Source organism: Anas acuta, chromosome 3 (genome assembly GCF_963932015.1).
Source record: "Anas acuta chromosome 3, bAnaAcu1.1, whole genome shotgun sequence".
Classification (NCBI taxonomy): Eukaryota; Metazoa; Chordata; class Aves; order Anseriformes; family Anatidae; genus Anas; species Anas acuta.
Genome location: NC_088981.1, coordinates 12953586 through 12979255, shown reverse-complemented (window position 1 = coordinate 12979255; position 25670 = coordinate 12953586). Strand labels below are relative to the sequence as shown.

The 25670-nt window shown below is 35.4% G+C and overlaps 1 protein-coding gene across 9 annotated transcripts in view; it reads left to right on the top strand.

Moving 5' to 3' along the window:
- KIF16B (kinesin family member 16B) overlaps nt 1–25670 on the top strand; it is a 138566-nt gene that overhangs the window by 58589 nt on the left and 54307 nt on the right. For 4 of the 9 annotated variants that reach the window (XM_068675742.1, XM_068675740.1, XM_068675744.1 and 1 more), the window contains exons 13-23: nt 2235–2354; nt 2911–2962; nt 4211–4348; nt 8910–8992; nt 9183–9271; nt 16902–16934; nt 17258–17311; nt 18718–20073; nt 23586–23756; nt 24598–24703; nt 25238–25288. In XM_068675742.1, the coding sequence (XP_068531843.1) occupies nt 2235–2354; nt 2911–2962; nt 4211–4348; nt 8910–8992; nt 9183–9271; nt 16902–16934; nt 17258–17311; nt 18718–20073; nt 23586–23756; nt 24598–24703; nt 25238–25288 (2253 nt within the window). Of the gene's footprint in view, nt 1–2234; nt 2355–2910; nt 2963–4210; nt 4349–8345; nt 8431–8909; nt 8993–9182; nt 9272–16901; nt 16935–17257; nt 17312–18717; nt 20074–23585; nt 23757–24597; nt 24704–25237; nt 25289–25670 lie in introns of those variants that run through there. The other 5 variants (XM_068675741.1, XM_068675739.1, XM_068675736.1 and 2 more) reach the window with 4 other exon arrangements.

Genomic DNA, 25670 nt, shown 5'->3' with positions numbered 1-25670 from the left:
TTTGGCTACTTCTTTCTGGCCTTTTTCTCATCTTTCTTTCAATGTGAGAGAACGGAGTAATAAATATTGTTGAAAGGGTTTCTATGATTTTCGTTTGGGGCAAAAGTTCACAGGTTGGAGTTTTCTTTTGAATCTAAAATTAAATTTTCAGCCACATGATTAAAGTTTAGCAGTTGTTCCAGGTAACTGATTAAGATTCAGGATTTTTAGTAAGTAGTACTGAAGATAAAATGTAACAGGCAAGAAATATTCAAGGAAAAAAAAAACGCACTTAATCCCACTAGTCTGTTGCATTTATTATAATGCTTCCGTCAATAGGATGTATTCTATGTATGAATGGTAGTCATTTACAAAGGATTTAGAAACTAAATTAATTTGTGTTCTCTAATTTTAGACCTGAATAAATAAGCAACACATCAATTTTAAATCATAATTATACATGCTCTCTTTCTGAATATACTAAAAATATATTAAATATTTAAAACTGGAAAATGATGCATTTTTTTTCTTCATTCTTAATTATATGTGATAGATTTTTCTCACCCAGCGATAATTGCTTTGCCTCCTGGGATGCCTGTTTTTTCCTCGGTCCGGGATGTTAGTAAATGCTTTGTTATGCTGGAAAAAAATGTTCAGCTCTTAATATTTTATCAATTCCATTGGGTGAAAGGTGCCGGCAGTTGTGTGAACAGCCACCCTTATTCACTCTTCTAAGTCATCAGCCTTGTCGTATAGGAACGTTATAAATTATGTATAGCAGTAGATGCCACTCAATAAATATTTAATATGTGATAGGTATTTTGACTGAAATTACTTTTCACTTGAACAGTGATTTAAGCTGTATTTTTTGGTTTTATGAGGTGACACTTTTATAATATCAAGGAATAGCTGGATGCAGTTTGAATGTCAGGGAGCTGCAGGGCAACGTTAATCACAGCTTTTTTCCGTTCTTTCTGAACGCTGGAGAACTTCTTAATTCGCCCGTGACCGGGGGGGATTTCCTGGTTTTCTTTTGGAGCACTTTTAGCGTGTTGTGTCACCGTCTCATTTTGCCCAGGTGTTTGCAGTCACAAGAGAACTTTTTAGACAGTATCAATATTGGCGACATTTTATACTGTGCAGGAGAATGAAATATTACATCTGTTTTCTTCAGATTTGTCAAGTTGCTGTACTTAGGAAAATACATACAGCAATCTCTCTGCTTTTTCTTACAAATACTGTAATGTCTTGGTTGGCTCTGAAGGATGCATGTTGATGACTTGGAAAAGGAGCAGTAGTCGTACTGTCGTCAGAAAATTTGTTTTCTGTGTTTGCTGGCACCAGGAAAAAAGTGCGTGCCTCATAATACACAGAAGCGATACGTGCTGCTGCTGCCTCTCCTTCCTGATTTGTCAGTCTTCCTTGGCTCATAATGGTTCAGTTGTTTAGGTAGTAAAACTGATTCACTTTGAAAGGCAGTCTGCGTACATGTTCACAGCCTGTTGATGTTAGCTTTGGGGTCTAAGAAATCAGTAGGATTTGAGTTGTAAAATAAACTTTTTGAATACTAAAACCTTATTTCAAAGGTATAGTTAATCTCTTATTTATTGCATATACTGATGAGTACAAGATCACATTTCTTTCGAGTTATTGGAGCCTTCCACTTGTACTCCTCTCCTGTTGAATGATACTTTACCATACAGGTGACTGCAGAATGTGGCCAAAAGGAATTTTGGAAAATTAAAGTTTTGTTCCTACGTTTATTTACTATTGTTGCTGCTTCCATTACATTGCACGATGTTTTATCTGCTTAGGCATACTAGATTTTCAGGTGCCTGGGATTTTCATTGCACAAGATTCAGTTTATTTAAAGGATTGCTAAAGAGCTTTCAGTTTTCTGTTCCTTAGCCATACTGAATTCTGTGTAGTTTCAAATTCTTTCTGTCATGCAAGGTGGTACGTAGCTTGCTTTCAGAAAACATTGCTTTGTTATTCTCTTGATTGATCTCCCTTATCTGGTATAATTCAGCTGTTTGTCTGGCTTCTTTCAAGTAACACCTTCACAGATTTCCTGAATGGCAAGCTTGGAACACTCACTGGAAATATAAAAGTTGCATTTAGAATGTTAGGTAAAAAGAACCAAAAAATAAGCAGGGTTTATTACAGAGGATAAGTTACTTTAAGGTTGGTTTAGAAAGCGAAAGAAGAGTGCTATTTTGTGCATATTTTAATAACTGTACTCTTGTCCTTTACAGGAACAAACGTTAGCTTTGAGGAAAGAAGGGATAGGTGTTGTGCTAGATTCTGAACTGCCTCATCTAATTGGCATTGATGATGATCTTCTTAGTACTGGTATCATCTTGTATCACTTGAAGGTAAATACACATCTATGTTTCCATAGCCTTTATATATGCCTTGTGAGTTTTCAGTAGACAAATTGTAGTAGGCAAATAGTAGTCAAAATGCTCATATAAGTGTTCATTACATCTCACCACTATGGAAAGAAAAGTTCTTTACATTCCTCTGCTAGAGTAAGAAGTTATAATTCATCGAATTACATTATAATGCCAGTTATCTTACTATTTAGGTTTGTGTAGACTGGTTAACCAGAGATAGGCGCTTCATATGCTTATCTATCTATTTTGGTTTTCCATTTATCTGATTGTGAAGCTTGACTTGAAATCTAGATCTATGTTTAATGCCTCAAAACTACAATGGTGGCGTTGTGCAGTATAGTTGAAACTTAAAATTACTAGTAACATCGTATGATAATGACTGAGAGCATTCTTAAAATACAAGGGGAAGAAATCAGTTAGTATATTTAAACATGTATTTCATCCAGAATAATCTGAGAAAGTAAAAGAATAAAACGTCTCTGTGTGAGAGAAAGGGAAATTTCAACTGAAAATAATACATCTCCTTTTTAATTAGGAGGGCCAAACATATGTTGGCAGGGAAGATGCTGTGACAGAACAGGACATTGGTATGGAATTTTGCATTACTTTATGGTCTTTCTTCATTTTTTTTCCTTCTTTCTTCATTTTTCCCCTCTTTCTTTCAACATCCCTATAGGTTAACAGAGCTTTATAATTTTCCTTTCTTTCCTAGTAGTTAGTTGTTTATATGTTCTTGTGTATTTTAATTAGAAAATTTATGAAAACTAAATTACATGGGATTTGCTTCAAAAAGCATGTCTTCTGAAATAGCTTGTTGGCTTCAAATCTATTCATATACTTGTTACTAATTTATTTCTTGCTACTTTTGAAAAAGCCTCCTATAAAAATACCATCCTTTTTCATACAACGCCTGCCACAATTACTGCAGAATCATTCTCTTAACCTTTGTATAAAGACAGTATTGCTATATTGTTATACCTAAAGCAGTCTTTGGACTTTATATTTTGGAAGAAAATTCTGGAAGTTAGTGAAAAGTAGGTAGCCTTGTGCTGATTTTTCTTACTTTTTACTAAAGCAACTTCATGCCATTGCTGGACTAACCTGTCACATAAGCTGCTTAGAGGCAGTTTAATCAAATAAGCTACATCCTTTAGTTCTCAAGTGAGAAATTGAGAGACAAATAACATAGTTTTATGTATTTCCTTTGGTCAAAAGATGCCTGGATTAAAATTTATATATAAATTCCATGAAATTCACATTGCTTTGTAAGATTAAGCAATACGGGTAGAGATAATCGCACATTACTTGAAGAAGAGATGGAAAGTAGCATAACTGATGGATAAGTGCCTGAGTGTAATAGAAGATATAACCTTATTTCAGCCTTTCTTATTGTCTACAATTATATGTTATATCCTACCTATTCAGACTTAAAAGCTTCTAGACCTTAAAGCAGCTACACTTACGATTTCCTAGTGGAACTAGCCAAAAAACCCTGTCTCTACAAATATGTAAACTTTTCTTCACTGATTTCCAACAGAGCAAAATAAGCATTTACTAATCTGGTGCCAAAACAAAAGAGAAATGAGCATTATGTAAAATAAATCAGAAAAAAACACTTCTATTTCCACTACAGTAAAACAAGAAATAGGGTCAATGTTTAAGGAATGCAGGAGGTCGTGAAAGAACGAAAAAAACTGTCTGCAGGGTGGGGAAAAAAGAAAAAAAGAAAAGATGCTTGCAAATATGTAACATAGTCTGTCCTTAATAAATCACCATCAGCATGCAAATCTTATTAGTTGTTACGAGACTAATTATTTTTTTTTGTGTGTGTTTAGTTCTTCATGGTCTTGATTTGGAAAGTGAGCATTGCATCTTTGAAAATCTCAATGGTACTGTGAATCTGATACCATTGAATGGCGCGCAGTGTTCTGTGAATGGAATTCAGATTACAGAGGCCACGCACCTAAACCAAGGTATTACCCAGCATAGTATAGTTTTCCATACAGCATCTGTTTATTTCTGGCAACACTACTGAAAAATCTGTGTGTATATTAAGAGATTACTGTTTAATTTTAATTCAGTTTCTTCTTAGCTGCAGCCCAAAGTTATCTGGAGAGAGCCATGGAGTTTTTGTTCTGTCACAGAGTTGCTATGTGGTGAAAAGAGAATTATTTACTAATTTGAGCCACTTCAGAATCTTGAGTATGAACTGATCCTTGCTGTCTGATTTCATTCAAAGTTTATACGTAAAGTGAACACCATGGCAGATAGCTTAGGTTGGTGTGATATTAAGAAAAATAATACTGGTCTCTGCATGACTAAAATAACATCAGAGTTGTTTGTTTTTTTTTTTTCCTTCTCAGGGCTTCAGTGCAGTCCCACTTAACACTCTATTGCCAAATCCTCTTGGGTAGCAGGAGATTTAGTTGGAGTATCTGTTAACTACAGATGTAGGAAAGTGACAAAAAGAGGGAGGCTAACCCTTACAGATGAAGTTCAGAGGATTACAATTTTAATATAAAAGCTTTAAAATCTGGAAATGATTGAAAGCAGCCGGGACAACTGGGAACAAAGGTGTATTTTGTTGGCCTGGAAAGGACTGACTAACAAGTAAACTGAAGAGTGCTGCAGCAGAGGTTCTGGATGTTTTATCTTCCAGGATCACCCAGAATACTTTCCCGTTTAGCTATGAGCTGAAGTCATGTTGAGAAGTGAGGTTGTAACAGAGCTCAGCTGCTGAAAAGCAGTGCCCCTCTCCTGGACAGAAGCTTTCAGAATAAGCTCGTTCTAACAAATGAGGAACACAGTAGACAAAGTAGTGCTGAACAACGAGTCTTGCACCTTCTCAAACTCAAGTGCTGCAAGATTTTGCTTTCAGAAAATAGCTTTGTTATGGCCAGGGCATGTTGATTCTGTGAAGTGTCTATTCATGTGAAATAAGAGACATTCAGTTGTTTCTGTTATAGATACAGAACAAAAAAAAAGAAAGCCCAACTCCTTTGTCTTGGATTTGAGTAACTCCTATTGATAAATTGTTAGGAACATTGGCATTGATGGCAAGAAACACTGTTAACACGAATTGTGCTTGCAATGGCTCATCTTTATTTTAGCCTACTGTGTTTCTAAGGCATTATAGGTTTGATTGGCTCAGAAGAAGGCAGAAGTTTAGGTCCTGTTTCCTTCTTTCAGGCATATGCAGCAACTTGATTTTTGTACTGTGAAGAGTAGAAGCATGTTTTTGTTTTTGTTTTTGTTTTTCTTCTCCTGAATTTCTGTCTAAAGAAATTTGCAACTCAGAAAAAGGGGGGCTGGAAAAGGGTTGCTTTGAATTACTAAATTTTGAAAAACAGCTGCACAAGCGGATCTGTAGACTGTGTAACCAGATTGAGTCTGAAAGAAGGATGGCAGCTTTGACATCAGGTGGGCAAAGCTGATGAAATAACTGGTTTAACAACTCGTGCACAATATATCTCTCCTAGCTGTGTTAGCATTTAGTCTCACAGCATGAAATGCCAGCCTCTTTAAATATCTGCTTTAGGTATTGCTGATTATCTACTGATATATTTAAATGCTTCCGTTTGTGACAGTCTAAAAAAAAATCAGCACACTTTCAAATGAACAGTTATTAATAATAGTTAATATATAAAAAAAGAGGCATTAATTACCACTTCCTTCTTCAGATTACTTCCACCATTTGTGAATTCTGGCTAATGTGGCCTCTTGAGTAATGCAACTTGCTATGATATTTTGTTCTTACAAAGAACATGTGATAAGATTTGTAAAGGTAATTGAACAAATACTCACTGGAGTTTGTTCTTTACCTTAAATTTATCCTCAGTTTAAAATGAGTTTTCCATTTTGAGGCCAAACTGCTAACCTGTCTGTAGTTAATGTCATTTCTCCATGCTTGTTTTTTTATAGTTCGGTAATACAAGTAACTTTTAGAATCATAAAATAAAATTTTAGAAGTTAGGAAGATCTTAATTATGGATACCTTTGTTTCCTTTGTTTGCACAGTTCCAAAACACTGGTGTGTGTAGATGAGAAGTGCTTGATGGTATTTGAACATATATTCTTCATACTTGTTTCCTATTCTCTGGTCACTTTTGTGTTGGAGTCAACCAATTAAATTACCGGATCAGAGTTCCCTAAATGATAAAGACTGTTCTTGAATGGTTCTTGTTGTTGTTCTTAGTACTGTCAGTGTATTTGAGAAACCTTTTTTTCTTTGCTATTTAACATTCTAGAAGAATAAGAATTGTTGCTTAGAGTAAACAAATGAAAAGCAAACCCCATAGCAAAGCCAGTTATGTTTCCATGACGACATTGATGCTGCACACTTGCATTCTGATGGGGAACTGCATTGTACGATAAAGGACCATCTAACCCAATGCTTAGGAAATATTTGACAGTATGCTTTTGATCCAAAGTTTTTTTCCTTGATCTGTTTTCATGTTGCTGCGTATCTAAGTTCTGTCAAGTGGGAGCTAGGATTATATTAATAAGGAAAAACTGCAATAATAATAAAATCCTACAATAAAATCCTATATCAGCAAACAGAGGTTCCATAATGCAAAAAGTGGCATTGTGAAGTAACAATGCCTATGACATTCTGGGATAAAAAAAAAAAAGGAATGTAATGGGAAAAGCAGAGGAATTGCAGTCCCCTTCAAATCTGTGCATTGACTATAATGGTGTACTAAAATGAGCAACCTGGCCTATGAGAAGGTGTCTCTGTGGCAGGGGGTTAGGAACTAGATGATCTTTAGGGTCCCTTCCAACCCAAACCATTCTGTGATTTGAAGTACTTCACAAGTGTATCGTGTGACGTGCACATAGCCCTTTTCCTTCTTCCTGTTCAGACTTATGCTAGGCTCATCATCGTATGATTTGGAGAAGTACTGAAAGAGAAACCTAGTTGTAATTCATATGATCCTCCATCTGATTTTGAATGTCATGTGCTGCTGTTAAGCCTCTTCCACCTGTTTTCTTTCAGATATGTCAAGTTAGGAACAAGTATCTTTAGCTGAATTCATTCTGAAATTTTTAATAATTTACTTAAGTAACTTCTACCTAGTAACATGGCCAAAAATGTTTACAGTATCTTCATTTGAAAGTAACTGAAGGAATTTCACTGAAATGCTCAATGTCTTCTCTGCTAAAGTAATCAAAACATCCTTCCAGGCAGGCAGCAAGAGTGGAGCAGAGAGATGTTTGGCACGACTGTGAGCATGTGAAGACTTACCCCTTTCACTACAGCAGTCATGACTGGCAGCGACCCCTTTTAATGTGCTTACATTAAAAATATGTGTATATATGTGCCCAGTGCAATTCATGAAGGAAGGGTCAACCAGCTTCTGTCACAAATTACAGAAGCAGTATCAAAATGACTTGGCAATACAAAGCTGCATATAGATCTGTGGAAGGTAATTCATCTTAACGTTAGTCTGAGGTGAACTGTGCTTATGGTCCAAAATTGAGGTGTTGTGTAGACAGCAAGAAGTGATATTGTGACTACAGTGCCTCTTATCATTGAATTGCCAAGACTGAATGGCCTTATTTGTGTTGATGTTCCTAATTAAGCTAATCTGAAGAGAAGCACTGCTTATTCAGGGCAGCATTTCATTCTCAGATGATAACGATTTGTTTGTAGTAAGCAGTTGTAAGTGCATTTTTTTCAGGTTTTAAGTGTAATAGAATCTGTTCTCTTTTAAAATTCGTTCACACCATTCGACAGATAAATGGTTAATTTTGTTGTGGTTAATTTGGAAGATTTCAATGTTATGACAGCAGTGAGACATCGCTAACAATGTGCTTTTTAGTGGGAAAGTATTAATCTTGGTGCTAGTGTCTTTAAAATATTGTAAGAGTTGCCCAGAGTCAGATTATATATGACCTGTACCGTAGCTGATTAAATACAGTAATGGATGTGCATTGAACAATATGAATTATTCAAGGTTCTTTCCTCAGAAAATAACTATTGGTTATAAAAGACTAATAAGCCTGTTTTGAGTGATGACAAACTTCAGTGTTGTTCTACATACAGAAGAAAAAGGTAAGTGAGAGTACAAATTATGAAAAAGTGTAGCTTTCAGTTTAGGTAGATTCAATCTTGACTTCGATCAGAAGTGGATGAATAATGATTAGTTTGTTCTTAGTCACATTTATGGATGTTCCCATGGTGTTCCATACCTGCTGGTAGCCTCTAAAGTAACACTGTTGAAGTGTGTAGGTCAAACTGCAGCAGCTGTTATGACTGCTTCCTCTACTTATTCTTTAAACTAAACTGCATGAACATGATTGACCTTTCTGTGCATGAACATATGTGGGTTTTTTGGTTTTTTTTTTGTTTTTTTAGGTAGGAAGAAGGAGGAATAAAATATACACATCCATTAACATAGCTGTGTCAAAGTGCATTTTCATTTTGTTCTTACTTAACGGAAGGCTGTGCTTACATATTGGATGACAGAAAAATTATTTGGCGTTTCCTGATACAGTCTATTGTCAGTAAATGGTGTGTGTTTTTCTCATCAGGTGCTGTTATATTACTTGGAAGAACCAATATGTTTCGCTTTAACCATCCCAAAGAAGCTGCTAAACTAAGGGAAAAAAGAAAGGTGAGGTAAAATCAGCATTTGGGGGAATTTCAACCTCTTCACAACTTTACTGCTAATATAGACATACCTTGAACGTTGTAGGTTTGCTTAGTTTTGTTTTACATAGAATATTTCATATTTCATCAAGTGAAACAAAAGTTTGCAAGCACAGCAGTGTTTGTCTAATATATATTTTATGGTCTGTTGTTAGAGTGGACTGCTGTCTTCCTTCAGCTTGTCTATGACAGATCTCTCAAAATCTTGTGAGAACCTATCAGCCGTTATGCTTTATAATCCAGGGTGAGTATGTTAAAAAACGTTCTTGTTGCATTTGGCACCCATTCTTCATTTTAATGGTTTGAATATTCCAAATGGCTGTAATAGAAAATATTTTGTTCTAATGTTAATAGTGTACTAAATAATGAGTTCTGAACGAGGTGAGAACTTCTAAGAAATGTTATTTGAACTAAAAATTCAAGTTCATGCTAGAAAAAGAGGTAAAAGGACACAGAAGCTTTCCATCCAGCTTAAAGCTTGCCTTTACCTGGGGTCTCACTATTGAAATACAAGAACCGTAACTGAACCAGACAACAGCCACACTGACAGATCTGACATAAGTTTTCTGGGAGAAAAGATTTGGTATTCTAACGAAGGCAGTTCAGCACAGTAATGACATTGCAAATTTGCGTTTATGCTTTCTTCAGAATTACAAGTTAACCGTTAACTATTTTTCATAAGAAAAATGAATTTTAAACTGAAAATTAAGATTTCTTGAGTCTAGTATAAAACCAATGCAGGCATTAGAAGTCTGGGAAATGAATGTCTTATGTTCTTGCTTGTATACTTCCTAGTAGGTGGCCAAGTTAGGATATGGAAAACCATTTTATTATATGGTTACAGGGAAATAGACTACTTATTGTAGAGAATCTGCTTTAATGTCTTTACCAGTGTTCTTTAAGTGACTTATATAGAATTGATGGTGTTTTTGTTCTACTTTTTTTCATAAGCTAGTGCCTGTGTTTTTAATTGAGAGTGAGATGAGATGCGTAAACCACTTATGTGCTTTTGAAAAATTGGCCATGAATTGAATTACAAGCTGGGATAGTACAGCTCTATTTCTGAGTTTTACTGGGGGGTTGTTCTTTATCTGTTAGAATTTAGGAAGATCAGATGGGTAATAATAACTTCAAGTTAAGCAAAGTCTTAAATACAGTGAGTATATCTAATAACGTTGCTTCAAACGCTGTCTTCTTTATTACTCTTTTGCCACTAAAATACCTGCTGAGAACTTGAGACAATGAGCTAGTTGTTCATAAATTACATATTTTTTTCTGACAGAGAAGAAAGAGAAAGTAAAAAACAAAAACAAAAAAACCCTGTGTGTGTATACGTGTGTATTTTTCTTCCTGTTTCTTTAGCCTTTTTGAAAAGTTAATGAACTTGTAGTGACAACTGCTAGCATTACATCTTCTGAGGGCCAGGGAAAGTTCTATAAAAGTTCCTGACTGTTCTTTGTTACCTCTCGTTATTGATCTACCTTGGGCTATAGTGGGTTTTTCTAGTCTAGTGACATGACTGTTAAAATACTTTTATGAATAATTGTATCATACTGCACAGTGGTGGCCTTGACTTTGCAGTCAGTGTAAACCAGGACAGATTTTTTCAGCATTGCCTCATGTTTACTCTTCCAGATTTACAGCAAAATATAACTGCATGGGCATGGCCCAGTTGAAGGTAGGCTTAAGAATGATTTCCCTGCCCAAGGAGTTCATACTGTCTGCAGATAATGCTAAATCACGTCTTGTAGAAGAGAATTTTCCTGTGACTTGTGATTTCAACAAGAACAAGAGAGCAAACAAATAGAAGAGTTACTTGATCCAGGATAGAGTAGTTTACAACAAATTCTTTTTTTTTTTTTCCCCCAACCTTTTGTGCAATGTAGCTTTTTTCATTGTCAGTTCTTCAAATATCTGGCCTTGCTTTCCTGGAACTCAATAAGTATGACTCATATAATTAAATTATCAGTGTATTCAGCAAATTTTAAAAACTCCACCCATCTAGCACTTCTTCTAAACTGTATTTTGCTTTTTTTGGGTGTGGTGAGAGCTGTTCCTGTTGAAATTGAGGCTCAAGTTAGGTGAAATACCTTCATATTCCTGAAAACTTTCATGCCTGTGTGCTATTAGTCTGTAAACTATGAGCAGAGGGCTAATAATATTGTCCTGTTCTTCTGCATTCAATTAATCTTTGTGGCTTGTCTTGCAGGAATGGATATTTTGTCTTGCTTAATTTGTAAGCACAAGGAAGCATTATACTTAAGTCTCACCATACAGGAGGAATGCATGACTGTTACTTGTTTGTGAGCAATACAACCTGCCTGTTCCAGTCATTGTTACGTGCATTTGTTTTTTAAAGTGAGGAAGCTCATAGTTGCGTATTCAGAATTTAAACTCTTATCCCTGTCCTCGGAGGCTTTAACAAAGTTTAAAACAATATATGCCATACCTAATACTACACATTGCCCACACAGTGCAGAGGCGGTTCTCGTTCTGATAGATCAGTGATTAAAACAAAACAAAACAAAAAAAAATCAAATATGACTGGTTTTACTGTTTTTATAACTTCTGCAAAGAGAAAGTATGTTCTGAAGTTTGCACTGCTGTTTAACTGAGCATTGGTCATGTAAATCAGTAGAAGAAAGCGTGTTCCATAATTGATGCATTGTTGTGGACAGCAATTTGGCAATAGCAGCTTTTCAGCTTAGGCTGTGGTTCCATGATAATTTTAAGCTTGTTTATGTTGATGCTAAAATTGTTTGCTTTCCATATCATCCATTGTGACAGTGGTGTGTTTTTTTTTTCCTGTGATGTTGTGAGCTTGTCCAAAGAGGTGTAATTCTGTAGAAAATGTCACTTTAAGGGAAACAGGTGGTTGGGGTAATTGCAAGTTAAAGAAAACATGTTTTGAATAAAGCAGTTCCCAAGTATTTAGGGCTTGGTCATATTCAAAGCCAATGGCACCGTATCCATAAAGTGTTAGCTTGCAATATAGGGCATGGACTCCTTCCTTTATTCTGAACCTTTATTGCAATGGGCTGTAGTATCAGTTCCCCATAATGTCATGGCATGCTGCTCACCTTCTGTGCAGAGCTAGATTCAGTAGCAGGCCAATTTATTTTTATTTTTATTTTTTTTTGTGAGGCTTCGGTAGATGACCAGCATTCTGCCTGTTGTTAATTTGGTAATTCAAGCTCTTCTTTTCTTCCAGTACTGAACACCTAAAGGCTGGTAGCTAAATTTGCAATTTCTGTAGGTTGCAATAAACATCTTGTAAAGTCTAGTATCTTTACCAATCAATGCCAGAAGAGCCTGTGGGATATTCCTTTCAGTTGTGATAACAGCAGATAGCAGATAAATGACAACTGCTCCGTGTGTGTGGCTCTAAGGGTCTATATAAGTAGCTGTCTGAATTTTCTGAATTTCTGAATGTGTCATTAGAGGTTGTCCATTTTGAAGCTGTATGTGATCTCGCCTTATTTCAGAGCCTGAGAGAAAGTGATAGTATGTGATTTAAAGTACGGTGTACTTAAAAATAAATAAATAAATAGAACTTAAAATAAACTTGTAATGTTTGGTAATAACTCCTAAAGCACTCGGCATTAGCTAGTTTTTCTACTCTGCTTTCAGAGCACATTAATGCTTGTTATTCTAAAATGAAGAAAATGGGACAGCAGGGAGAGTTTATGCTCTTTTGAAAAAGATTCACCTTTTAAACAGTAAAAATACCATTACTTCAAGTTTTGCCTTTGTTTTGCAATTTGAACAACCACTACAAACCCTTAATTTCTTCTTTGGGGAGAAAAAGAAAAAAAAAAAGCACCAAAACCTACTTTTCCCTGTCATGCAGGGTGAAATTTAGGTGCATTACATCTGCATTCCACGAAAGCTTTCCCCAGATTGTCCCGTGCTGATACCCGAAAGGTGCATCCTAAACATTAAAGCTCTGCTGCTGCTTGTGCCCAGAACTGCTGCCACCCTGAGGAGCCAAGCTGGTGATACCTCTGCTATATCTGCCCCGGGTTTTCCTCCATTGAAAGCGAGGGTCTCCATTGCTGAGCTTGGAGTCCTTCTCCTTTGTGGCACCAGAAGTCTTTTAGATCCTTCTGCACAGTAGCACAACTCCAAGGAGCAGATTGTCCACCTATGTCCTTCCCTCCTATGCAGGGTCGGAGACAAGCGTTTTACCTTGCTTAACTGGCCCTGGTATTTTTAGGCCTTGAGTATTTTTGTTTTCTATTGTAGAAAATTCCTTCCTCATTTGGTGTTTTTCTGGCAAGGAGATGAATGTGTCTATGCTGTTCAGGTTAAGTGTTGTCCAAATTAGCAGTTGATTTTTAAACCTATATTTTCTCAGTCCCAACACTTTTAGTGGTGGTCACTGAGACATTATTCATAACAAAATCTCTACTGTATTTTAGACAGTGTGTCTGGTAATGATTGCTAAATGCTGCTTGAGTAGAGGCGTTTGCTGCACTTTGTGTTTCTTTCTATATGGTTCTGTTCTCTAACTTCATTTGTACTCTGAGATTTTGTTTTCTTTAAAGAAGATATCATGCAGGTCTTGCTTATTTTATGTCTTTCCCATGTGAAAATCAGTGATACCTTTAATTGATTTTTATTTTTTTCAGGTGGGTGGGCTGTATGTGCAGCTTTTGCTGTGTTTTTCTTTGTTTGTTTGTTAGGCTGTTGATTTCCTATATGTGGAGATAGTTGCATAAAACTTTGGCTTGCTGTGCAAAATCCTTTGTTCTGTTCATTCCCAGTCTTTGTCTTTAATCCAGTGTCATGCAACGCTGCTTCAGGTAATAAGCTTTGGATAAAACAGTTTTGCTTGTAGATCTGTGTTGAAGATTTCATTTGTGGACCTTCTGTAAGGTATATTATAATATAACTCTAAAACCACTCATGAGAAACCTTGATCTTGTCTTGTCTTCAGCATGTTGGGTTTTTTAATTAATCTCATAAATTGGGCTACTGAACAGCATTGTAACATCTTTGTAGTCCTGCTGGTACTCAGTCTTTCCTAACAGATGTAGTACCAGATCACACTTTTGTGCTGTGTAAATTAAGCTATTGTTGTATTGTACCAGTAGAACTGACTTCCTTTTCTCTGTGGCTTATCTACACTGTCCTTATCACTAGATACGCCACATTTTCCAGGAAAATGGTGACTATTTAATTCTACACTGATCAGATTAAGTTCCTTTGTGGTAGATCTACAAAAGAAGAAAGAGTAGATTCTAGTCCTTAATATCTGTATATATATTTTTTTTAATTTCAAGCTAATATTTTTTTCTATTCACAGTAGTTCTCACATTAATAAAGGGAGTAGAGTTTATGAGAAAAAAAAATATTTTTATTAAGGATATCCTAATCCAAAAAACATCAGTCCTGTATCTGTGCTTTGTAAAACTGGCAGTGATTTGTTACAGCCAATGATGTTTTTGGGGATGCTGAGATTTTTTTTCTTACTAGCTTCTTAAAGAAGGAAGGCTTCTGCAATCACTGCCTGCCTGTTCTGCCTCCTCAGTTCCTTTCCTGTCCTGAAACACCTTTTGAACCCGTAACCAGTTTGAAGCAAATATTACAGAGGTGGTTGTCTCAAAAGTAATGAATTCCTGAACGTGTTGATAAAATGGGCAGCCAGATGCGGAAAACATGCATCATTATTACCCCTGTGATAATAAAGTCCGCAGTGCAAGCACTGGTAGAGAATAGAGACGCTGAGTATCTGTGTGGGAGGAGAGCCTTCAGTGGAGCTCAGACCATCTTAGGCATCACTGAATCTAAATACGCAGCAATACACAAGGCTGTGTTAGGCTTTCTGTTCAAAGAACTATTTTTCACTTGTCTAAAATGCATTAAATATACATTTTTAGAGCAGCTAGATGTAGTGTTTGGAAGCTGTTGATGGGGATGTTGATGGTGATCTGTATTTGCTTTGGGAAGTAGCCAGTTACACTGAAGAAGAAACTTTCTGTGTAGCTCATTCCTGTCTTTTCTGAGCAACCCTTTGAGCAGCTCTAGTTTCATTTTGGTGTAAGATAAAACTTATTGCCTTGACATGACTGGCGAAGGTAGTAGAGATGCTTCATCAAAGAGAAAACCAGGGAGTTTTCACTGCTCACGTGTTTATATATAAATGATTGCTGTGATTGCTCACGTTCTTTGGATAAGATCTCTATCAAAAGCCCATTACCATTTTTATGTATATATAAAATATGTTTGCCAAATTATGTGTTTTATAGAAGTGTCACAATATCAAAAGACTTTGCTCTGGGTTTGTGCATTATATCATCAGATCTGCAATGTTTTACTTCACTGTGGCTTAACTAAGCATGGGAATACTTGTAAATCGTCTCTGCCAACTCTCTTAGCATAGATGGTTTACATCTGACAGTGCTTAATGGGCATCTGCATTTCCAGACTCCAAATCCCCCAGCTCTATATTATTTTGGACTGAAGTAATGATGAATATAGTGACAGCCAAGCCCTAGCTAAGAAGCGAGAGCTAGCAGCTATGAATTCCAGAGGCAGACTAGCTACAGTGAGGGATTATCAGGTATAGCTTAAAAAAGAAGAAAGCTTGGTAACCATTGAATAAGACTTTTGCTTTCTGACAGTCTCTTAAGATTGCTTTTGTACTTGCTCTTGCATAACTTTGTGAATTTTGCACTACTACTAAAGAAATTGAGGAAACATATTTATCTCTCCTTGTGCTGTGGCATTGAGATGGTGGCTACAAGTGCCCGTTGTAGACATGATCTTAATGTAAAGGGGTCTTGATGAGAAATGTATATGAAGGCTCTGAATATCTGGAGTTGTGTGTAACAATCTAAAATGGGGAAAAATAGATTTTTTTAAATTAGTGTTTCTCCACTATTCCAATGGTTAGAAAGATGCTTCTTGAGCACTTTGCAGTCAAAGTTTACTTGAATTGTTTTATAAACATCACATTAATGTTGTATTTTCTGTGTGTTTCCAATGATAACTCCTTTTCAGACATTTGTATGACTTTAGAAAGAGATATTAAATATACCTTATATTTAAAACACATGCCTACACAATTGAAGTTGTGACATCTTAAAGTGCAGTTCCTCAAATAATTGAAGTTAGCTTGTGGTGCAGTCTTGCATTTTTTTCAGCGTTTCTCTCACCTGTAAACTCCTTAAGTTGTTTTCAGCTCTGAAATAACTGAATATTTGTGTATTTGGTAGAGTACTTCAGCTCATATATAGATTCTTTATGCTTAAAAAAAGCACAGAGACCATTTCCTTTGGAAGATTGCCTTAAAGAATACAAGTCTTTCAAAGGAAATTAAAATAAGAGACTTCTGTATGACTGTAATAAGAGCTGATATTAAAAATGACAAAAAATACTCTCCTGTAATTATTCAGAACCTTATCAAGCTAAACATATTAAAATCTCAAAATATTTTAGATAAATGGGCTTGTATTGTGTTCTGTCCATGAATGTTTCACTTCACAGGAGTATGAATTTTTTTTCAGCCTCACTGATCACATCAAAGTAATGCTTCTTTTCTTGGGAGGAAAAGGAAGAATTGCAGGCATATGCTGTAGCATAGTTCCGTAGCTCACTCCCTTCTCAGAATTGGCCAAGCTAATAAACCATAGGATTATGAGCATCGATTAACTATCACTGGCAGTTGTAAAACGTGTTTAGAAAGAATAACTATTTAAATTTTACTTTGAATTGTAATGTGATGGACTGCTGTTCCATGAATCTAACCGATTTAACCTCTAATAAAACAAACTGTTGGTGATGTTACTATAGTCTGTACTGCTAATATGTTTTTGCTATCAATTCCTCTCTTAACTGATTGCTCTGTTTCCCCCTACCTCCCATGGCAGTCTTTTCCCTGTAAAAGGACCGATCTGTTTAAGGTAGAGAAATTCAATTCGTATGTATTGATTGCCATGTCCGCATGTAGTTAACTTGCAGAGGCTATGCTAATCATTTGTCTTGTTTATCTTAACTTTTTAAATAGTCTTTTCCCCCAGAAATTCATTCACTTTTTTGTTTGTACTTAAGTGTTAGACAGCATGATACCTAATTTGTAACCCTAATGAAGGAAATACTTTCTTTTACTGTAGAAAGTAGTTTCATAAAACTTTTCATTTGCATCATTGTTATAATAATCATTGTGAATTACATAATTGTGTATCTTGCTCATATATATTCAAGATTTTTTTTTTCCTTAAATCAGGCTAGAATTTGAGAGACAACAACGAGAGGAGCTTGAAAAATTAGAAAGTAAAAGGTAATGTTATTCTCTTTAAGTATACATGTATGTATATAAGTATACGCACACACGTGTATGTGTATATATAGAGAGAGAACATTGTGGACTTGATGACAAATGAGGCTCTTTACCTGGATCTTTTTTACACTCCAGTCACTTTTGAATTGAATCTTGATTAATCTGTGAATTCTGCTTCTGCAACGGTATGGGCATGCTTATCAGAATGACATTTAGCAATCAGTTCAAAACAAAAAATAAAGCATTGTTATCAGCTGGAGAACTAAGCTGATTTTTCTGACTCATCGTATCTGCTAAGATTTTACAAGTAAAAGATCTCACCTTGTTGCAGATCACAGCATTGATTAGATTCATAAGCTGAAAGACGTTTTCTGCCTTCTCCACTTTATACTGCTTGCTCAGTTTTGAAAGAGTTTTTATATAGTCGGACCAAGTTAAATAAAGTCAAAATAAATAAACAAAAGCAAAAAACAAACAAAAAATAACCACAAATCCTACCCAAGCTCTGAGCAATTAGAAGATGTCCTTCAGAAAATGATACAGTAGAATCACTGATCTTATCCTCTTTGTTATGTTGATAGACTTTGAATTCAGATTACATTGAAGTTGATTTGTGTTTTAATCGATCAGATTTTAACTTCTTCCAAACCAACCAAGGAATACACATAGAAACAACCTGTAGTCCAGGTGATTGTATTGTAGGGGTAATTGTGGCATCTTCAAGTCTCAGTCTTTCCTCACTTGGATTCCATTAGAACCTTTAAAAGAGTTATTGCACGGGCCATACTTTGTCTTAAAGTAATTTGCCTTTCAACTCCATCTGTTCCTAAGCTTATATTCCCATTTATCAATAGATCAGTTGGGTTTGCAAAAAGAGAAGACATTGTTTCAATTCATCTGTTGACTCAAATTTGGTGAGGCAAATTTCACACCAAGTCCTTTTTGTTTGTATGCAAATAAGTGTGCATGTGTAAAAAATACATACGGTTATTTTTCACTGTGCCCTGTGTGTTCTATCAATATTCTTATTGGATTGGATAAAGCTAATAGAGTCTAATGTTATGATACCAACATAAATGCTATCTAACATGTTTTCTTAGAATTTAATGTATCCACAACATTACATGTTGAAATAAATTATATGAGTCTGTGCCATTTTCTCAAGGATTGAGTTACTTCCAAGCAGCAAAACAAAATTATATATATATATATATATATATTATATTATATAAAATTATATATATATATTGTATTATAAATAATATATACAATACTATATATATATAATTGTGGTATGGGTTGCAAAATCTCTGTCCAAAACATTTTAACTTCTAAGTGATACATTGTCCTTTGGATAAAGCAAACATAAAAGTTTGATATATTTCTTGTAAATGTTCTTGCTGCAGGAAACAAATAGAAGAAATGGAGGAGAAACAAAGATCTGACAAAGCAGAGCTTGTAAGAATGCAACAAGAAGTAGAGTCACAGCGCAAAGAAACAGAAATAGTACAGCTGCAAATTCGAAAACAGGAAGAGAGTCTGAAACGCAGAAGTGTTCACATTGAGAGCAGGTTAAAGGATTTGCTGGCTGAAAAAGAAAAATTTGAAGAAGAGAGATTGCGGGAACAACAGGAGATAGAGCTTCAAAAGAAGAAGCAGCAGGAAGAAATTTTTGCCCGTGTCAAAGAGGAATTGCAGCGCCTACAAGAACTTAATCATAATGAAAAAGAAGAGAAAATGCAGATTTTCCGAGAACTAGAAAAACTTAAAAAGGAAAAGGATGAACAGTACATTAAGCTGGAATCGGAAAAAAAGAGACTTGAGGAACAAGAAAGGGAGCAGGTGATGCTTGTGGCTCATCTAGAAGAACAGCTTCGAGAAAAACAGGTCATGATACAGCTCCTGAAGAGAGGGGATGTACAACGACTTGAAGAAGAGAAAAGAGATCTTGAAGATATCAGGGAATCTCTTTTGAAAGTCAAGGAAGCCCGATCTGAAGGTGATGAAAACTGTGAAGAGTTAGAACAAGCGCAGAATAGTTTCATAGAGTTTAAAAGAAAACAACTAGAACAGTTGACTATTTTGGAAAAAGATTTAGTTCAGCAAATGGATCACCTAGAAAAGGAGATTGCACATGAAAAAGGAGCTGTAGAACACTTAAAGTTTGCACAGGAAGAACGTGTAAGTTTCAAGAAAGATGATGAAAACTTTGCAGATGCTGTACTCAAGGCTGACGAATTTGACAAGATAAAGCCAGCGGAATACAGGCTTCAGTCTAAAGTACGGCAGCTTGAGTACCTAAAGAGTAATCATTTGCCAGCACTGCTGGAAGAAAAGCAAAGAGCTTCTGAAGTCCTCGATAGAGGCTTCTTAGGATTAGATAATACTCTCTATCAAATAGAGAAAGAAATAGAAGAAAAAGAAGAGCAGCTTGCACAATATAGAGCTAGCACAAATCAGTTGCAGCAGCTTCAAGAAACATTTGAATTCACAGCCAATGTAGCTCGGCAGGAAGAAAAAGTTCGGAAGAAGGAAAAAGAAATCCTTGAATCAAGGGAAAAACAGCAGAGGGAGGCGCTGGAACAAGCTGTCGCTAAGTTAGAAAGGAGGCATTCTGCTTTGCAGCGTCGTTCTACGATAGACTTTGAAATTGAAGAGCAGAAACAGAAGCTTGCTACCTTAAACAACAGCTGCAGCGAGCAGGCAGGTCTGCAGGCTAGTCTAGAAGCTGAGCAAAAAGCCCTTGAACAAGACCGGGAACGGTAAGTGTTCCGATAGCTTCAGTTTTTAGGACCTGCGATTCACAAAAAGTACATAATTTTTATGGCATAGATTTTGAGAGGGCAACTTGTTCTGTGTCCCACTGTTTGAGTTTCTTGTTGTTTCAAGTAGTTTGACCAGAATTGACGTTACGTATTGCTTTTTGAAAGATTCTTGCCTGCTCATTGATTTCTGTTCGGACACTTAACTCATCCCCCGCAGTACAGTACTTGCATGAGCCATCACAGCATTCAGTTAAGTTGTTTTTACCTATTTAGAAAGCTCAGCCAACCCCATGCTCAGCCCTTACAAATGCATGCACTATTTTACAAGTTTCTTTTTATTAAAATATGAATGTATAGCATTTTGTTTCTTTATTGGTAGCAAGCTATTTGTTGGTTCAAGATTTGGAGATTGATAGTCAAGATTGTCTCTCTCAGATTGTCTCTCTCAGCTGATGATGTGTGGAACACTCCTGGTATTCCAAGTAAACCAGTGTAATGTTTAATGTTTTGTTACTGGCTTTAGGGCTAAATAAAGTAGACTAGCCATATATCTGTGTAAAATTTGTTGGTGTTTTTCAAACATATTTGAAAATATACAGCTGCTTCGATACAGCCCTATGTGATGACAAACCCTTTTAGATACAGAAGCAATGTTATCAACTACACATATGATATTTGGAACTATAGCCTAGTATTTGTGCTAAGTATAGAAGGCTCAGAGGAAAATTTTCAGGTAAGGAGGGTTCTTCCTTCACAGGAGAGGAAGAATTTTTTTATTGTATTTTTGGCCTGAGCAAAAATCCATTGGGGTTAGTGGATTCAATCCATGCAGTCCAGAAGAAGGGCAAAATTAGCATTTTAAAAAGGCGTTGTCTGATTTGCTAACACAAGAGCTTGAAAACTTGTTGTTATTGGTGAAAGAATGATTTTGTTTTTCTTGAGGTAGAATTAGATTTGTTTTATTTTAATATTCCAGTGATTACCTGATTCTTCTTTCAGAAGCACTTCAAACCAGATGCTTGATGAGAAGAATCACCAAAAATACACTTACCTATAGCAAAACTGATGAACTCTTCTGTATCTTGTTTATTTTAAACTGTTATCAGGAGATAATAGCTCCTTTTTTCACACTGACCTTTAGGTCACTCTTTCCACGTGTAAAGCTACATTGTGTGGATTTTAGTTAGGCTTTTTCAATACTGAGTTATCATTTTGTTGTGGCTATTTGCCTATATTTTTCATAATTGTCTTGAAGAACATGTAATCTGGTTTTCTGCACTGAGCATCTCGCTTGAATGAAGCCAGCTATAAACAACTGGAGGTTCCACAAAAATAGACGGCTTTTTAGCTAGCCCTCAAGATATTGCTGGTTTGTGTAATAAGTGGGAAAAATATGTTGTCAGCTAGAAAAATATGTTAGAAATAGATTCCAAAGAAGTGAAAAGGTCTGTTTATTTTGTTGTTGTTAACTTTAAAGACCTCTTGCACAAACTGAATAAAACTTTGTAGTCATTCAGTGAGAGGCCCAGGGGCCTGAATAATTTTGTTCGGAGTGTCATTTATGCACTCACACGGATAGCTAACTTTCTATGAATGTTATGGCAAAAGAAAATCTTAAGATACATGTTAAATACTTCAGGCTATTTATATAACACTTGTGCACAAGTGTTCAAGTTTATACTTCCAAGTAAATAATGTCTTGGACCCTAACAAGCATATTAACTGTATGTGCTGCTTATTATTTATCTAGATAATATTTGGTAAGAGCGTGCTTCAGAAAAAGAGGTTCAAATCAGAAAAGAGGTTCAAAGCTATCTAAAAATATTTAAATCCAATATCCATCTGAAATGTTCTGTGAGCCCAAGTCCATCATAACTGGATAAAATGTTTTTCCAGTTGGTATAATCTGCCGGCTCAAAATCCTTTCACCTACAGGGATGACCCCCAAAATGATAACCTAGAGCCAATTCATACTGGAATTATGCGCCCGCACTTTGTCTTTATTGGCAGAAATTTGGGGCTGTAGAATGAGCACAAAGCAACTTCAGAGCTATCTTTGAGGCGATGGGATGCATCGCTCAAAAGGGGCAAGGAGCAATTCAGTGCACTTACTGGCAGAGGCATCACACAGCTGGATAAGCTTATAACTGTAGGAAATGATATCTTTTGATAGAAGGATGTTTACAAATGAAGAGATAAGCTATGTTCCCTTAATATAATTGTGATTTTTGTGGTTAAATTGATTTTCCATAGATGCAAACACTCCCCCATATCTATCAGCCATCTCCCATCCACTTTCCCTCAGGATGCAAGATTGTTTTGCTGCTAATCAAAAGAAACAGATGGCTTCTGGCTGTGCTGCAGAAAGTACTCTAAAAATGAAGTAACAACTCAGCCTGCTTTACTCCTGCTGAAGCCACAGCATTTTTACTCACTATTCAATTTTCGGTTTTAACCTGCAGGAAGGAATACAGTAGTTGTAGCATTGTACTTCAATTTTGATATTTGCAATTGCAGTTAAAATGTTAGAATCCCTACTTTGCATTCTTTCCACTCCTTCTGCAGGAACTTCTATTCTTTTACTCTTTAATTTTCGAGTAACCCCTAGGAAAACAATTACCTTTGGAGACAAAAGTTGTAATGGAAATGAGGAAGATTAGATTAGTAACACAGTAATAATCTCAACTACATTATAAGTGAAAGCTGTTCTGCAGATTACTTTGTTATAATATAGTTTAATTTGACTAAATGATAAATATTGCAAGAAGTGCTTCTTATTTTATACCAGATGCCTCAGGCATTTTTGGTCAAAAATGCTGTATCTGATTTTACATATCCTATTGTGTGCACAAACCTGGCTGATACGAAATTTATTTGTTAGAGAAAGTGAGGAGGTTTCCATTTCAAAAGGTGATTTATAACGTACGTAAAATAAATACTAGACTTTTTATTTTGTTGGTAAATTTTCAGAAATATATATGCAGAAAAGAGTAGCTGAAAAATACTGATTTATATGTATAGTACACAGTTTTAAGATTTTCTTACAAATATGCTCTGCCACATTGTTGTATTGGGTTGTTGTTTTTAGTACTACTGTATTTTGAGTTATTTCATTTTTTTTTCCTTATTTATTAATCTACTTCGACCTAGAAGTGAAGTAACTGACATAATTGGTAGAGTTCTGTAATGAGGAAAGTTTTATTCAAATGATCCTATTAGATTAGTTTAGTCTTTCTGAATTAATATTGAATGTGCTGAGTTTAGATACCACTTGTGTTGGAGGTTTATGAAGTTGTTTTATTTAGACTAGCATTGCTGTTGGAACATGTTTTTTGAGCCATCTCTATTTTCCTATCTAAATATGCTTAAAGAACAATTAGTATGCTCATATCTTCATAAATATTAATAGTTAAGATTTAACATGTTTCTCAGCGTAAGTACTGCACATCTTTTAAGAACTATGGGAATCAATGGTACCTGAATACAGACAACATGAATTACATTTTAAGATACCTTTGCAGCCTGGACCAGGAAATTCAGCAGCTGAAGCAAAAAATTTATGAGGGTGATGGTGGTCAGAAAGGAAATCATGGAACATTAGAAGAGAGACTGTCCCATACCAATTCCCCTACCAGCCCAACAAAGCCACAGCCACCCTGTGCTCCACTAGTTGATGATAGGTAGGTAACCTGGATTTCTGCAACTTTTTGATATGAATATAAATATTTTGAAAGTTCTGTTCTTCTAGGGTTGAACTGGAATTAAATTATCTAACTGTACCTAAAGAGTAGTCTGGAAATAAAATTAATTTGCTATACTATAAATAACCAGCAGGCTTATCTGTTGCTCCCATGCAGTTTGTTTTTCAATAGAGTTTTGTGACTTCTAGACTTAAGTGTATTTAAGTTGGTTTGTGTTTACAGTTACTTGTCTATATGGTATTGCTTTATGTACACTAAAAGCAACAAAATAAATAATTAAGCCTTTTTTTAACAGGTCAATTGCCCACTATTATTTAAAATCTATTATTTTTCCTCTTTGTTCTTTTTACACTTATACATGAAGTCATTAATACCAACTCCTGGATCATTCTTTCTGTTTGAAGACCAAAAGTTTGATAGTTCAAGTTGCCTACATTACAAAACTGATAAAAGCAATCCATTAAGTAATAAAAATTCAACCCCAGCCTTCTACTTCTTCCTCATCCATCTTACTTTCACTGCTACTTGTACATAGTTCCATGCAAAGCAGTGGCTTAACCTGTGGCCCATTGAATTCTGTAATTGTGATAACAAATTTGTTAACTTTTGTCTGTGAAATGAACACTTGCTCAAAAATCCACGTTCCTTGAGGGATAAAGATGGTCTAATGTTAAGCCTAACAATTTATATTTGTGCAGTGTTTAGGGTTCCTAAGTTAAAAGACTCTCTGAAACACTTGTCTTAAATTTTATCTAAGAATATACATACATACATATATATTTATATATATATTTGCTTCATACTTTGCTATGTCTTATAGGATAAATGCCTTTATTGAACAAGAAGTGCAGCGAAGGCTTCAAAATATTCATCATAAAGCTGAGGATAATGATAATTCCCTGTTCTGGTCTACAGAAAGTTTTAAGGTGAGCAGTGACTGGTAGGAAATTCTGACCTTCAATGTACTGTGTGTAACCACTGATTTTATTGTTGGTCAATAATTTTCATGTTTTCCTGCGCATACTTAAAAAATAAAACAAAATAAAATAAAATCAACCAGTAAGTCAGGGCTATCAGTTTTAGATTTTGCTGTTCTTATTTTCTAGTGGCTGTATCATGTTCTATTCCAGTTCTTTTCAGTGAGGATTGTGTAAATGGTAATAAGAAGCTTGCAGATGGAATCATGATTTTCATTTTATACCTTTTAAACTACATGGATAAATTTTCCGTCATAAGAACTGTAACCGTTTACACTGGAAACAAATGTTCATTTAAAAACTGATAATCTGATTCATCTGAGGACTGGCTTGATCGGCTTCTATGCCAGTGGTTTAATAAATATAAGAAAACAGTTATTTTTAGCTATTAAAAATAAAATCTCTTCCTATAAATATCTTTAAATGAACTTACACAAGAAAGGCACTTTATTAAATAATCACCTGTACCTTTTTTGTTCTTAGGATAATGAGAGACTTAATAATGGCACTGTTCAGCGCAAACTGAAGTATGAGGTAGGTCATAATTTGTTAGAATGAAGTGGTTGCCTTAAATTATGGCATGCCCTGTAATTAAATTTCTTAATGTTTAGCTGCACAATTAGAATTTTGAATTCACAGCAAGATTAATGGCTAATAGAGACAGCAATTTATTTTTCTAGCTTGCAATTAGTGTTTTTTTTTTTTCTACGTTGAGCACAGCTTTTTCCTTACTTGAAAGGTGTATTGTTGTGGATGTTTCTTCCTTGCTTTGTCATGATCTTTATTTGGAACAGTATCCCTTTCCTGATTTTTTAGAGGATAAAAGTATTTAATAAGGAGATTGATTGAATGCAGAATACCACTACACGCTTTGTGACTCATGGTAAACTCGCTACTGTATGGATGTTTGTGATGA